This window comes from Malaclemys terrapin, chromosome 1, assembly GCF_027887155.1.
Source record: "Malaclemys terrapin pileata isolate rMalTer1 chromosome 1, rMalTer1.hap1, whole genome shotgun sequence".
In the NCBI taxonomy this organism is placed as follows: Eukaryota; Metazoa; Chordata; order Testudines; family Emydidae; genus Malaclemys; species Malaclemys terrapin.
In genome coordinates, this window is record NC_071505.1 from 201553130 (window position 1) to 201565772 (window position 12643).

The following is a 12643-nucleotide window of genomic DNA, read 5'->3' on the forward strand; positions in this document are numbered from 1 at the left end:
ACAGGTCACAGTAACAAGAAGATTCAGAAAGCGACCAGAGCCTACTTCAGACTGTGACTCTTCACCAGCCAAATCATATGAGCAGAAGCTGTATGATCGCCTGCAGCAGACTTCCTCATTATTACCTGTCTCTCAGCCCTCGCAGTTGCAGATTGCAAGCACCCCTCAGGAGACCACCCCAAGTCGTCCCATGCCGCCTGAAGCACGAAGACTTATTGTCAATAAGAATGCTGGCGAAACTCTTCTGCAAAGGGCAGCTCGTCTGGGATATGAGGCAAGAATCCCTTTAAATATTCTGAATTGAGATGCGGGAGCTGTTTGCTTTCTTTAATAATAATAAAAAAAAATCTTATTTGTACCCAGGATTAAAGTCACTTTGTAATTCTAGTTTATGTAATCCTGGTGCACTGATGAGGTAGCTACAAACAGATTTGTAGTTTATGCATTTCTCGTCTTTGTTTTTTTTTTTTTTATTGTTTTTCATTAAAGCATCATTTAATTTGAATGTTTACAGTGATGGTGAGGAGCAAAAACTTGATAACTCTCTTGGTTTATAGTGTGTTCAATACCGGCCTAAATCTTTGGTGCTGTGCACCCTGAACTCTGGTTATAGCTGTTGGGAGTGGAGGGCGTGCAGTGTCTTGAGAACTGGACTCCTACCTAGGAAGGTTTTATAAGGGGTTGAAACCCCACCACTATATTGTCTGACACTGTATAAAATCACAAATTAATGTTCCATGTGGTGTACGGAGAGCTTTAATGAGCTCTGGTTTTGTTTTCCTTTAATATTAAGGACATGTAATTTACAAAAGAAAATGGACAGTTTTGATATTTGAGCCTGAACGTAATGTTTGGTGTGTCCACTTGCGTGTTTGGATATATTGCAGAAAGTGTTCTAAATATTTTGACGCTTCTCAGCATTAATACTGCTCTAAACAAACAGACCTGGCTTCTACAAAAATCAGTAGTTGCTGAATCCACCAGCTCTGCTGTCTCAGAAACATGGTTTTATTTATTGAGGGAGGGGATATTTTGTAATATCATATTATGGTCCCAATCCTACGAAGTATTGCTGTGACAAAAGTGGTTCATCGTGAGTGTGATTACTGATTTTGATGGTATTTAGTCAGAGCAGGGATAAGGAGCTATAAAACTTGCCCTAGCTTTGAAAGAGGCAGTTAGGCCTGGGAACTTGGGTTAGACAGAGGCCTGCTCCAGTTTTGAAGATTGAGTCAGCCTGGAGGTCAGGTTTCGGCAGAGGCCTGTCCAGCTTGAAAGATTTGCTCCAGCCCATAAAGATTTTGTCTTGTTTGGAACCCCAGTTTAGGCAGAAGCTGTTCCAACTTTGGAAGGCTGAATTTAGTCTGGAAAATCTTTTGTTTAGCCTAGACCAGTGATTCTCAAACTTTTGTACTGATGACATCTTTCATGTTGCAAGCCTGCGAATGCAAACCCCCCCCCCCCCCCCCTAAATTAAAAAACCTTTTAAATATATTTAACACCATTATAAATGCTGGATGGAAAGCGGGGTCTGGGGTGGGGGCTGATAGTTCAGAACCCCCCATGTAATAACCTCGTGACCCTCTGAGGGGTCCCAACCCCCAGTTTGAGAACCCCTGGCCTAGACAAACACACATTCTAGTTCTGGGTTGTCTCACTTTAGCTAGGAGTTATATTATTATGCAGTTGCTGTGGGAATCTTTATAATTTGCATTATTTCTGTTCCCATGGGACCTGAAATTTAAACGCAGGGTTTCTTTTTAGTGCTCCAGAGTCTTTCTCCCTCTTGCTCCTTCACAGTAGCTGAGAATCTGACCCACAGTTTCCATGTCAGACTGCTGTGTGATGCTCATGTGCACTCCGAGTAGTCTCATTGATGCCAATGGGACTACACACAGTGCATAAGGTTAAGCACATGCATAAGTCTGGGTAGAATCAGGGCCTAAAACTCTCTCACATAGTAAGGTAAACAAGGTCTGGGCAGCACTTATCTCAAGTGGCTCTCGGAAGCAGCGGCATCTCATTCCACTCTCCCCTCCCCCCCGGCTGCTACTCAGAGGTGAGGCCCGATGGCTCTGCTGTGCGCTGCCCCATCCGCAGGCACTGTCCCTGCAGCTCCCATTGGCCACAGTTCCCGGCCAATGGGAGCTGCGGGGACGGCGCTTGGGGCGGGGGTAGCTTGCGGAGCAGAGCCCCCTAGCTGCCCCTACGCGTAGCAGCCAGAGGGGGGATGTGCTGCTGCTTCTTCTGGAAGCCGCGTGGAGCACCGGAGGGGGGCAAGCCCAAGGCCCCGCTCCCCAGCTGGAGCTTGAGGACCAGATTAAAACGGCTGGTGGGCAGGATCCGGCCTGCAGGCTGTAGTTTGTCCACCCCTGATCTAGAGAGCATATATCCAAGTATACTGAGAGAGCTCGGTGTTGCATTCTGTGAGTCACGAGCAAATAACTCCAAATATAAATTTAAAAGACACTTCATCTGTCTCTCTAGGCAGGACTAGCTCTGTGATTTGCAGAGCTCTGTACAAAGCAAGACAATGAGGCCCTTTCCAGCTTCCTCTCCACCTAGGACCAGGTTCTTCTATTGTAGTCCTTGCTCTGGGGCTGCCTTTGCTGAAATAAATTATATGTGCATGCAGGGAGCCTTCAGTAGACATGTAGTTGAATGATGCATAGCATAGGTCTAAGAACCCCATTATGCTTATGTTGCTTCTAACTGTAATTTGCTCTTTGTATCTAGTGAAACAGTAGGAGAGAATCATTGGAAAATGGGAGTTTAGCTTCATCTAGAGAAATTACTGGCACTCTCTATTCAGTGTCCTTGTAGATAGAGGCTCTCAATTGTCGTTACTCATTTCCTTGCATGTTCTGCACACCCACATGACATTGAAAGTGGGGAGGACTCCTTGGGGTTATAATGGTATGTCTACACTGCGATGATAAACCCGTGGCACTAGATCTCAGAGCCTGGGTCAGCTGATTCGGGCTTGGGTTGCAGGGCTAAAAATAGCAGTGCAGACGTTTGGACTCAGGCTGGAGCCCAGGCACTGAGACCCTCTTCCCCTCGTCGGGTCTCTGAGTCCAGGCTTCAGCCCAAACCCAAATGTCCAATTTTATAGCCCCACAGCCTGAGCTTCGCAAGCACAATTCACGTGACCCAGGCCAGCCGCGGCCATGCAGTAGATTTTTTTACTGCAGTGTAGACAAATCAAAATAATTCTGAAGAGGGTACAACACTGATGTCATGTTTTAAATGAAGGCAATGTATTTGACACTGCTTACAAGTCTTTTGATAAAACTGTTCTCTCCCTCTGCTTTCTTACCAGGGAGAAATGTGCTTTTGTCTCCCCTCTCCTCCAAAACCTTGCCATTCTGAATGATGATTTATAATCTTGCCATCAAACCTTGTTGTAGGTGGCTAGTGTAAAGAACATGCCTGGCATTTCAGAAAGTTTAGTGGTTTGTTTGGCAGTAAAGGGGTCTCTTTCTGCAATAGAGCAGAGTAGCACTGGAAGCTATAGAATCTCTACAAGCCCCCTACTCAGGCTGTCCATTTACTTGTCTTTTAAATGAAGCCTTACTTTACCTCCTTGGCCATGTTTGAACATTTTCCATTCTAATTCTTGTGTAGTACAGTGTAGATGACTATGACAGCGTCACTTTCCCTAGACTGGAGCATTTGTTTGTGTATATCCCTGTTTCAGCTTTTACACACACGCACTCACAAAGTATTTAGTGATAAATCTGGCTTGCATCTATGCAGATGTGTATCCTGGCTGCAGCCAATAGGGCTATGTAAGCAAGTAAGATGGAGTAGGCTTTAGCCCTGTATGTCTTTAGGGCCTGATCCAAAGCACATTGATGGGAGTCTTTCCATTGACTTCAAGGCGGTTTGGATCAAGCCCTTAGTTAACTAGGATATTAGTATTACAAGTACATTCTGTACGGGTCCATCAAATAAATATTTATTTAAATTACTTAAGTTCAATTTTAAGCACACACATTTTTTCCCCTTGCCTATAGGAAGCATAAAGCCATACGCTAAAGGCTTGCATACCGAATTGATTTGAGCTCGCTTGGTGCTTTTAGTTAGTGTTTGTACCTGAAAGTTTTCAACAGTCTTCGCCCTAAGTCAATTCAGGATTACATCATGCCAGGAAAGGCAGTGGCATTAGGGAGAAACCTGGTAGCTGATATGGGGAGGGCAATAAATGCAGGAGGAGCCTGGGAGAAGAGGACTGAAATTCCCCTCCGGGACTCTACCCATTGTTTCAGTGGAGACAGAGGATGGGGTTTGCCTCGTTATGGATCATGCAGGAGGTTTGGCCTGCACAATCCAGGGATCCCCATGATGCCTGGATAGGACCATCTTCCCAGAGCCTTGTGCTTCTGTGCTACCTCCCATCCACATGTTGCTCTCTCCTAGTCCCCTTTCCACAAGGCTGCATGGAAGCTGCGCTGGCCACTTCTCCTGGGTTTCCTTCCGTTAGGTCGGGAGGAGGCTACCTCCATGGTGCAGAGTGGCTCAGCAGAAAAGGGAATACAGACTTCAGCTGTTTTATCTTATCCAGTGGTTTCCACACTGGATTGGGTGGAGGATAATCCATATAGCTGTCTGTGGGTCCAGGGTGAGAGAGCATGGTGCACAGAGAAAGCTCACCTGCATTTTCATGTGGAAAGGGAGAGATTCCCATTAAGATCTGGGAGGGAGGAGGGGGGAGAGAGATCTGCCCTCATTATTTTAAATATGTTAAAGCTTTTTAAATGTGTGGTGTTTTCCTTACCATTACTGTTTACTATTTAGCTAAAGAAACTGCAGGCAGTGAACACAGCTATGGTGTAGCTTTTGCTGGTGGCAAGCTAGCTGGTTCTTTGGATTTATTAAGCATGTGATGTTCAGATCACTGCTTTAAATGGGCCATATGAATATATCTAAATTGACCCATGCGAGCGTCACAACCTTTCTCTAAGGTTAAGGGGGGGGGGGAGGCTTATGAATCCAAAATGTTTGTGCTGCCACATGTTCATACATTCAGCAGTGATGGTTAAATTTTCTACGAATTGAGTAAATCATGTTAAAAAAATGTTAATGAGGCATATAATTAATTAACAATGTAGCGTTTTATACTCTTCATGCTTACATTTTGTGGTTAATAACCTTCTTCTTGTTGCCTCTTAAGATGAACTTGTCCAACAAAATTAGCTTTTGGTCCAGTAAACGTTTTGTCCTAGAAAGTCTTTCCTTTTTACAAAAATAAAAATAAAATTAAACTAAATTTGGAGGCTTAAAAATTGTTTTAAAGAATAACTTCATTTTAAAACTACAGCTCAATATTATAGGAACTGCTGTTAGCTAAAAGGCAGCAACTAGTAAGGGCTTCATACTTAGTCCAGTAAGTGGGCTACATGCTGCCCATCTTTTAAAGAGGATTGTGCCATATTCCTAGGATATTAATAAGCTCATGCAAATCTGAACGCATAATTGGGCCTATTGTGTTTAACTATATGCAGTTGAGCGGTATTATATTTGAAACCAACATTATTAAATCTTTTCCTGTTACGGTGAAAAATTACTACCAAAGAAAATGGTTTATTGCAGCATTTATCAGTCCCTTTTATGATGTCCCTTAAAATGTGTCTCTGCACGCACACGTGAATTTCTACCAAAGTAAAAATCCGTTGGTCTGAAAATTTTCAATCAACATTTTTTGTTTTAAAGCAAATTCAGGTTCCAGAATTAATTATACAGACCCTTTCAGGTAGACATGAGGGAATTCAGGTAAAACCATAGTTCTTTGATTTTGGCCTTCAGAATTATTAATAGGAACAATAAAGCTTTTGGTTGGTGAGACACCAGACTGCTGGGATCGAGGTAAATTGATCGGTGCACCAGCAGTAAGTGGCTGATGCACTTGATCCCAATGTCATGTGACTGGGTTTCTTTCCTTGACTGGGTTAGACAGCTCATTAGCTTGCTGCTATCCACTTTAGTCTGGTTAGTGAGGGCCTGCTAAAAGAACAGCTTCATGCTGTATCCTAGATACCAGTTCTCAGGTCAGGTATACCAAGAGCACAGATTATTGTAGGCTTTCCGGTAGATTTTGAAACTGAAAGAATATATGCATTGCACCCAGCATTTTATTACTTTGTCTGAGAAAGGAAACAACCCCACATTGCTTCCAAATAAACATGTAGTATAGTTCACTGCTTGACCTTTAAAGGTAGAGAATGCAAAATTAATGGATTGCAGCTAATCTTAGAGCACATGAGCTATTTTACGTATTGTATCATTTGTTTATGCCTCCCACACAAATAAATGAAACTTGCGCCAATCCCAAATTTTTGGTTGAGTGATGGAACAGTCATTGTTTCAAGGTTGCATGAGAGCACAGAGCTGAGAATGGCCTAGGCCTTCAACCATGGTACATTTGACTGCAAGATGAATTGTGTTAAATCCACATGGCTTCCCACAGTGATAGGTTATTTATTGGAAACGAGCATCTGGCTCTAGTTCTGAATGAAGAAAATCACTGTGGGTGAAATTCTGGCTCCATTGAGTTCATTGGGGCTAGGATTTTCTTATGATTAGTTTTCTAATGGAAACCATTGTCCTTCATGTCTTTAAAAACTTTTTTTTATCAAGCTAACATTGAATGCATTACTGCTGTGCTTGGAACATTTTCGTATTAATATTTTAATACACGGGGGTAAGATTAATAACCTTTCTAACAGTTTACACCAAGCAAATTCTGAGGAAACAGAGGCCATAATTTAGTGTGAAATGGGTACATCCTTTCTCTGTGTTTTCTACCATTATTTAATGCAGAAAATCCCACTGGTGTGCCTAGAGATCTTAGTGCTGCGCAATACAATGCTGCCTTGCTTGTGAAAAAATAGTGGTCTTTGACTTTCAAAATGATACTTCTATGGGGATGAGAGCCACATGATTCTTTCCCCCACACCCTCCTCATTCAAAGAGAGATAACCCAAACATGTTAAAGGTATGCACATCTCAACAGCAACAAATAACATGACCTATCCTTCTCTTTCTCTCTCTCCTCCCCCCCCCACCATTTTCAGGAAGTGGTTCTGTATTGTTTGGAAAACAAGGTCTGTGATGTAAATCATCGTGACAACGCAGGTTATTGTGCCCTCCATGAGGCCTGCGCCAGAGGCTGGCTGAGCATTGTGCGACATCTCCTAGAGTATGGGGCTGATGTTAACTGCAGCGCTCAGGATGGAACCAGGTTAGCAATGTTATAGTTACTAAGATAAAATAACTAGTGCTTTGTGGCACATTAACGAAATAACACATGGTGGGATTAATGTCACGTACATGGTATTAGCTGTTTTGAAAGAATGATTAAAGAAAATTAATTTCTCCAAAAGTTGGTGTCCTTTCTAGATCTCTCACTCTTTTGTCTTGTAAGTTCTGGCGTTAGCTAAAGTTTATACACAAGAAAATTTAGAACGCCTCTGAAATAGTTACGCCATGTTTCTTTAGAGTAGTAGCCGTGTTAGTCTGTATCCACAAAAAGAACAGGAGTACTTGTGGTACGTTGGAGACTATCAAATTTATTTGAGCATAAGCTTTCGTGGGCTACATCCGAAGAAGTGGGCTGTAGCCCACGAAAGCTTATGCTCAAATAAATTTGTTAGTCTCGGAGTGCCACAAGTACTCCTGTTCATGTTTCTTTAGCACATCTAGCCTCTAACTGCCAGTTCACTTTTGTTTTTTTCTATTGTCCAAAACTGATGTGAGAGAATCTTCACTCTCATGTCACTTTCTTTTGCACTGTGGGAAACACATTTTTGTATTGTGGCTTGTTTGATTTACTGCTTGTTTTACATGTGAATTTTAATAGTGTTTGTTATACTGGTATTTTTTCTAGGAAATAGTATACTTGCTTTTCTGGAGCTTTATGAAGTTTCTTATTGAACAGTCAGAGGAAACGATACCTGAAGGCTATGATCCTCTTTATAAGTTCCACATCCTTTATTTTTGCTAAAGTTGTGTTTTTCCTCCATTAAAATTTGTGCCCAAGAGAGCCCCTCTTGCGTTAGCTATATTTGTGTTTGTTGATACTCTGATTTGATTTATTTTTAATTTAAAACAAATTCCTTTTAATTTAGCAAACACGACTCTTTTTAAAGTAGGTCTGTTCCTTTGGTGTTTTGAGTTGATGGTTCCTCTGCTGGCATATTTTGCCTTCCTCAGAATCCCCGTATGCATTTAGTTCCTGTTTTGAGTAGATGTTGAGCCTCTTTCTGTAACGTGGGGGTTGAGGAAGTTGCCATGCATGATTTCTCAAGCTTTGAATGTGTATCTCTTTGTGCTAAGAAAGTTCTTTATCGAATTTAATCGTAAATGGTTCATTCTCTACTGTTTCGGAGGAACTGATCTGGTTACAACTTTTCTTAAATGTATTAAGGAGCATGATTTCTTGGGGGCAGGTTATTTTATAATTCTACTTCTTTTAAAAAATCTAGGGGGTAAGGTGCTCCTGCAGTTAGTTAACTTGAATGTTTTATCAGATCCCACCTTCTAGTCAGGACATAAAATTAGCATAACTGTGAATCTGTCTCTCTTGTTTTTAAAGTTTTTGCATATCAACTTGAAATAGTTGGAGGGAGGATTCAGAAAAACAAAGCTCCAAGAGTCCTGCTAGAGATGGTCCATTAGAAGTCCATGATGGTCTGTCATTACCAGCCCATCAGTTTGGAAAGATGTTTCTGGAGAAACATTGAATCTAGGGCTGAATAGTAAAAATTCCTTTCCCATGACCCACCTCTTAAAAAATACAAAGGGGAGAGAAAGGGGGAGATCTTAAACATCCAAACAAAAAACCCTCCATCAAACTGTTTTCTACTATCTCTGGGACTCCCTAAATCAGTCATGCATAAGTAAGGTTGCCATAAAAAAGAATCCTAAATGGTTTCTAGCTCACTTGCCAGAATAATCCGTATAGAAAAATGTCTTAAGAAAGTTTCCAAACAGTTGTTAGTATGTATAAGTTCAAATTCACAAATGGAGATTATTACAGTTATGCCAGGGAAGAAATATTAGTACATATGCACTCAGGAGCTAGTCTTATTTCTTTGCCGTGTTTTGGAAAAAATGCGTCTTAAAATACAATCTATCATCATCTTGTCTAACAGCTCACTCATAGGTGTTGCCCTCAGAAATCATCTTGTGGTTCCTTTTGCTTCCTGGTGGCAGATTCTCTTAGCTTTTTCAAAGGCTTCTGAGTAGGCTAGCGTATTCCAAATCAGATCTGCTTAGGTTTGTTTCTTAGAGTTCAGCAGGATACAGAGTACAAGCTTCTGTGAAGGATTCCTTGAGGAGGATCATCTTCTCCTCCTTTTTGGCTTGTATAGCCAAGTGTATATCTGAGTATAAGATAGTGCTGGTAATAAGAAAAATACCATTTCTCCTTTGGAACCTTAACTGTATTTTTCCCTGTAAGCTTGTATGTGCCCTCCCCCCCCCCCCCCAAAAAAAAAAAAAAAAAAAAAGGTTCTCAGCCACTTTGTGTTTTTCATCTCTTCTGCTACTGAGTATGTTCTCCACTTACCAGACCAGGAACAATATGCATCATTGCCCTCTGATGGGGAATGCTGATGTTGCTAACCAATGATTCTCAGAGTTCCATCAGATTGTTGAAGTGAGTTTGTTAAGGCCAACCCACAATGACACATCTACGTGCATTATCTGTTTCTCTGGTCTGCCTGTTTTGGCTTTCAAATTGATTCCAGTTAACCAAATGTAGGATCTGAATTAGTTATTGCCTTCTACCTTTGGTCAGCTCTGTTGGTTGGCTCGGTCAATGAAAAGATGTGACAGCTGAGGTTATTGCTGGAGTCTGAACGATACGACATTGTCTTTGTGACTTCCTGAAATCTGAGGGTTTTATGAAATCACTGTAAGTCTGCTATGGACAATTGTCATGCATATAATTTTCCTCGTGTTCAGTGCCTGTGTACTATACTGATATGTACTTAGGTTTGATAAGTCACTGGATGGCCTCTTCTTGTCTCTGGCATTTTTAGAGATACATCTTTAAAATAGAAAATAAGGCAAAGTACATGAATGGAAGAAAGTTTCCTGAGTAATACTTGGGTGTTCTTGTTTATTACTTACCTAGATATTTTTTGAAGGGTCCAAATCCTTTGAAATATTGCTGAACTAAAAAAAATCTGAGTAACAGAAGAAATTAGATGGTGCAACTGCGTTTTGGTGTCATGAGTAGGGCACAGTTATGTTACCCATACTCCCACTGAGTAGTAATTTAAATCAGTGATACTGCTTGTGGATTAAAGTTAGGGTTACCATATTTCAACAATCAAAAAAGAGGACAGCGGGAGCCCCGCCCTAGCCCCTCCCACTCCCCACCCCCTGACTGCCCCCCTCAGAAACCCCAACCCCCCCACTCCTTGTCCCCTAACTGTCCCCTCCTGACCCATCCAACCCTCCCCCTGCTCCCTGTCTCTTGACTGCCCCCTCCAGAACCCCCCTGGCCCCCTTACCGTGCCGCTCAGAATCACGCATGGAGCCCGACACGGTCGCCCACAGAGCGCGTAGCCTGGTTCCCGCCCTCGCAGAATGCTGTTGAGCGGCACGCTGGGCAGCAGGGGAGGGGGAGCAGGGAGAGGAGCTCCAGACTGCTGGAGGCCCGATGCGAATGGCCGGCGATCTGCGAATGCAGGGAGGGGCGGGGGGAGGGGAGAAAGGAGGAGAGTGATCTGAAGCTGCAGGGGAGAGGAGGAGGGAAGCAGAGGAGGGGCTCTGGCTCGATCCGGCTGGCTGCCCTGTGAGCCGTGCTGCGCTCTGCATGGGGAGGGGGGCAGAGAGGGGGAGAAATCCGGACATTTGCAAATTCCCCCCGGATGCTATTTTTAAACTCAAAAAGCCAGACATGTCCGGGAGAATCCGGACGAATGGTAACCCTAACTAAAGTATCATTCCGTGAGAACAAAGGTGGCAGAATAGCCTGTACTGAATACAGTGATTTTGGATGTTAAATGTGGTTTTAGAAATCCAGTGCTACGTGAATGTTCACTAGAATACTTAGTCATTGCTGTAGTGTGTCAGCCTTTGTGAATACATGTCTATTTTGTTGCTAAACTATTGGCTAATCAAAGATTATTGTAGAAAAGGTTGAGATCTTTATGTCTCAAATATACTCTTAACTGTATTCCCCTTAAATAATAGTAGTAGGTAGACTATGCGTAAGGGGTTCTGATAAACATTTTCTTTCCCAGATAGGAATATATTTGCTCAACAACGGGTGTAAGACAACCATCTGATATTTGCAAGTACCATTATTGGCATGTTGGGCCTTATCTCATCCTTATTTGTAAGAACCCTATGTACACTTTTCCATTTTTTCATGATGAGCAGACATTCTTCAGCTGAGATGCAGGCTGTTTTAAACCTAAAAGTTTTAGGCTGGGGATGTTGAAGTCTGATGCACATTGCAACCATACATCTCTATTACCAGGCTCTCTCTTGTCACAAATTCTGTGGTCAGTTCTCTAGGACATTAGACTCACTCTTCACAGCCAGTTTTTTGTTGTTTTTAGCAGCTGAATTTAGTCAGTCCTCTTCCTAAGAGGACCATGCCAAAACTGGTGTCGTCTTATGCTTTTTCCTGTGTTAATCTTGACAAGATGATCTCCTATAACAGCTAATTTTACTAGAGGAACTTCAACTGGAGTAGCCACCCTCCAAGCAGGTTGCACCTCATATGCTCTATAGGACAGCCCTTTATATAAAGGTATGTATTTAAATAAAAATCTGGCACGCACACACTACAGTGCCTAATAAAATAGCCCTGTAATTTAGTAGTTTGTTATCATTGCAACAAGGGAATTCTGATGGTGTCATAAAGACTGAGCACAAAATTTGAATGGCTTGCATATTGCCAGAACCCAGTGATGGAATTATAAACCCCTGCTTGCAAATTTCCCTTTAAGAAGAGGTGATACATGGTAGAGAATTTGAATCCATGCTTTGTGTAGGATGCTACTGCTTTAGCAGCGCACCCCTGTTCCCAAGGAGGGGCCTCCTTCCTTTGTAAGGGCTTGTCTACACACAGGTTGCACCACTTTAATTGTACCCGTAGGTATAGGTAGGAATTCTTTTTTGAAATTCCTATAAAATAACCACTTTTTGAGGGTGGTAGTGAATAAAGCCCTGTATGGGGATTCCAAGGGAATTTTTTTTTAAATAACTATTATTTCATGCAGTCTGGTGTATCTTTATGGACCTGAGATAAAAGTTGTCATCCCTGGCAGAAGGCCTTTAGCAGCTTACGGAGAGGGCAATAAACTCCACTAGAAACAGGAAATCTCCTTATATCTCCCCTTCATCAGTATAAATATTAGTACCTGCTTGTGCCTTTACACTGTTTTGGTAGGGGCTTCATTTGCTAACCCCGTACGCTGACAGTGCTACGACTGTCCATATTTTATTCTCCCATCTCTCCTCCTCTTAATTTTCCTTTTTCTACCCTATCTCTGGGTATATTTTCCTCTTGTTCTGAGTGTTGTTCTCTTTCCTTTTCTCATTTCCTCCTCCTGTCTCTCTTGCTCTCTCTTCCTTTCCCTGTGTTGTGCCCTCCCCTTCTTTATGGTCTTTTATCTCC

At 42.3% G+C, this 12643-nt stretch overlaps 1 protein-coding gene across 8 annotated transcripts in view; it reads left to right on the forward strand.

Annotated features, from left to right (window-relative positions):
- Positions 1–12643, forward strand: part of BCOR (BCL6 corepressor) — a 71285-nt gene that overhangs the window by 49032 nt on the left and 9610 nt on the right. For 7 of the 8 annotated variants that reach the window (XM_054005856.1, XM_054005877.1, XM_054005876.1 and 4 more), the window contains 2 exons: positions 5–274; positions 7077–7243. In XM_054005856.1, coding sequence (XP_053861831.1) covers positions 5–274; positions 7077–7243 — 437 coding nt within the window. The remainder of the gene's footprint in view (positions 1–4; positions 275–7076; positions 7244–12643) is intronic. The other variant, XM_054005879.1, reaches the window with a different exon arrangement.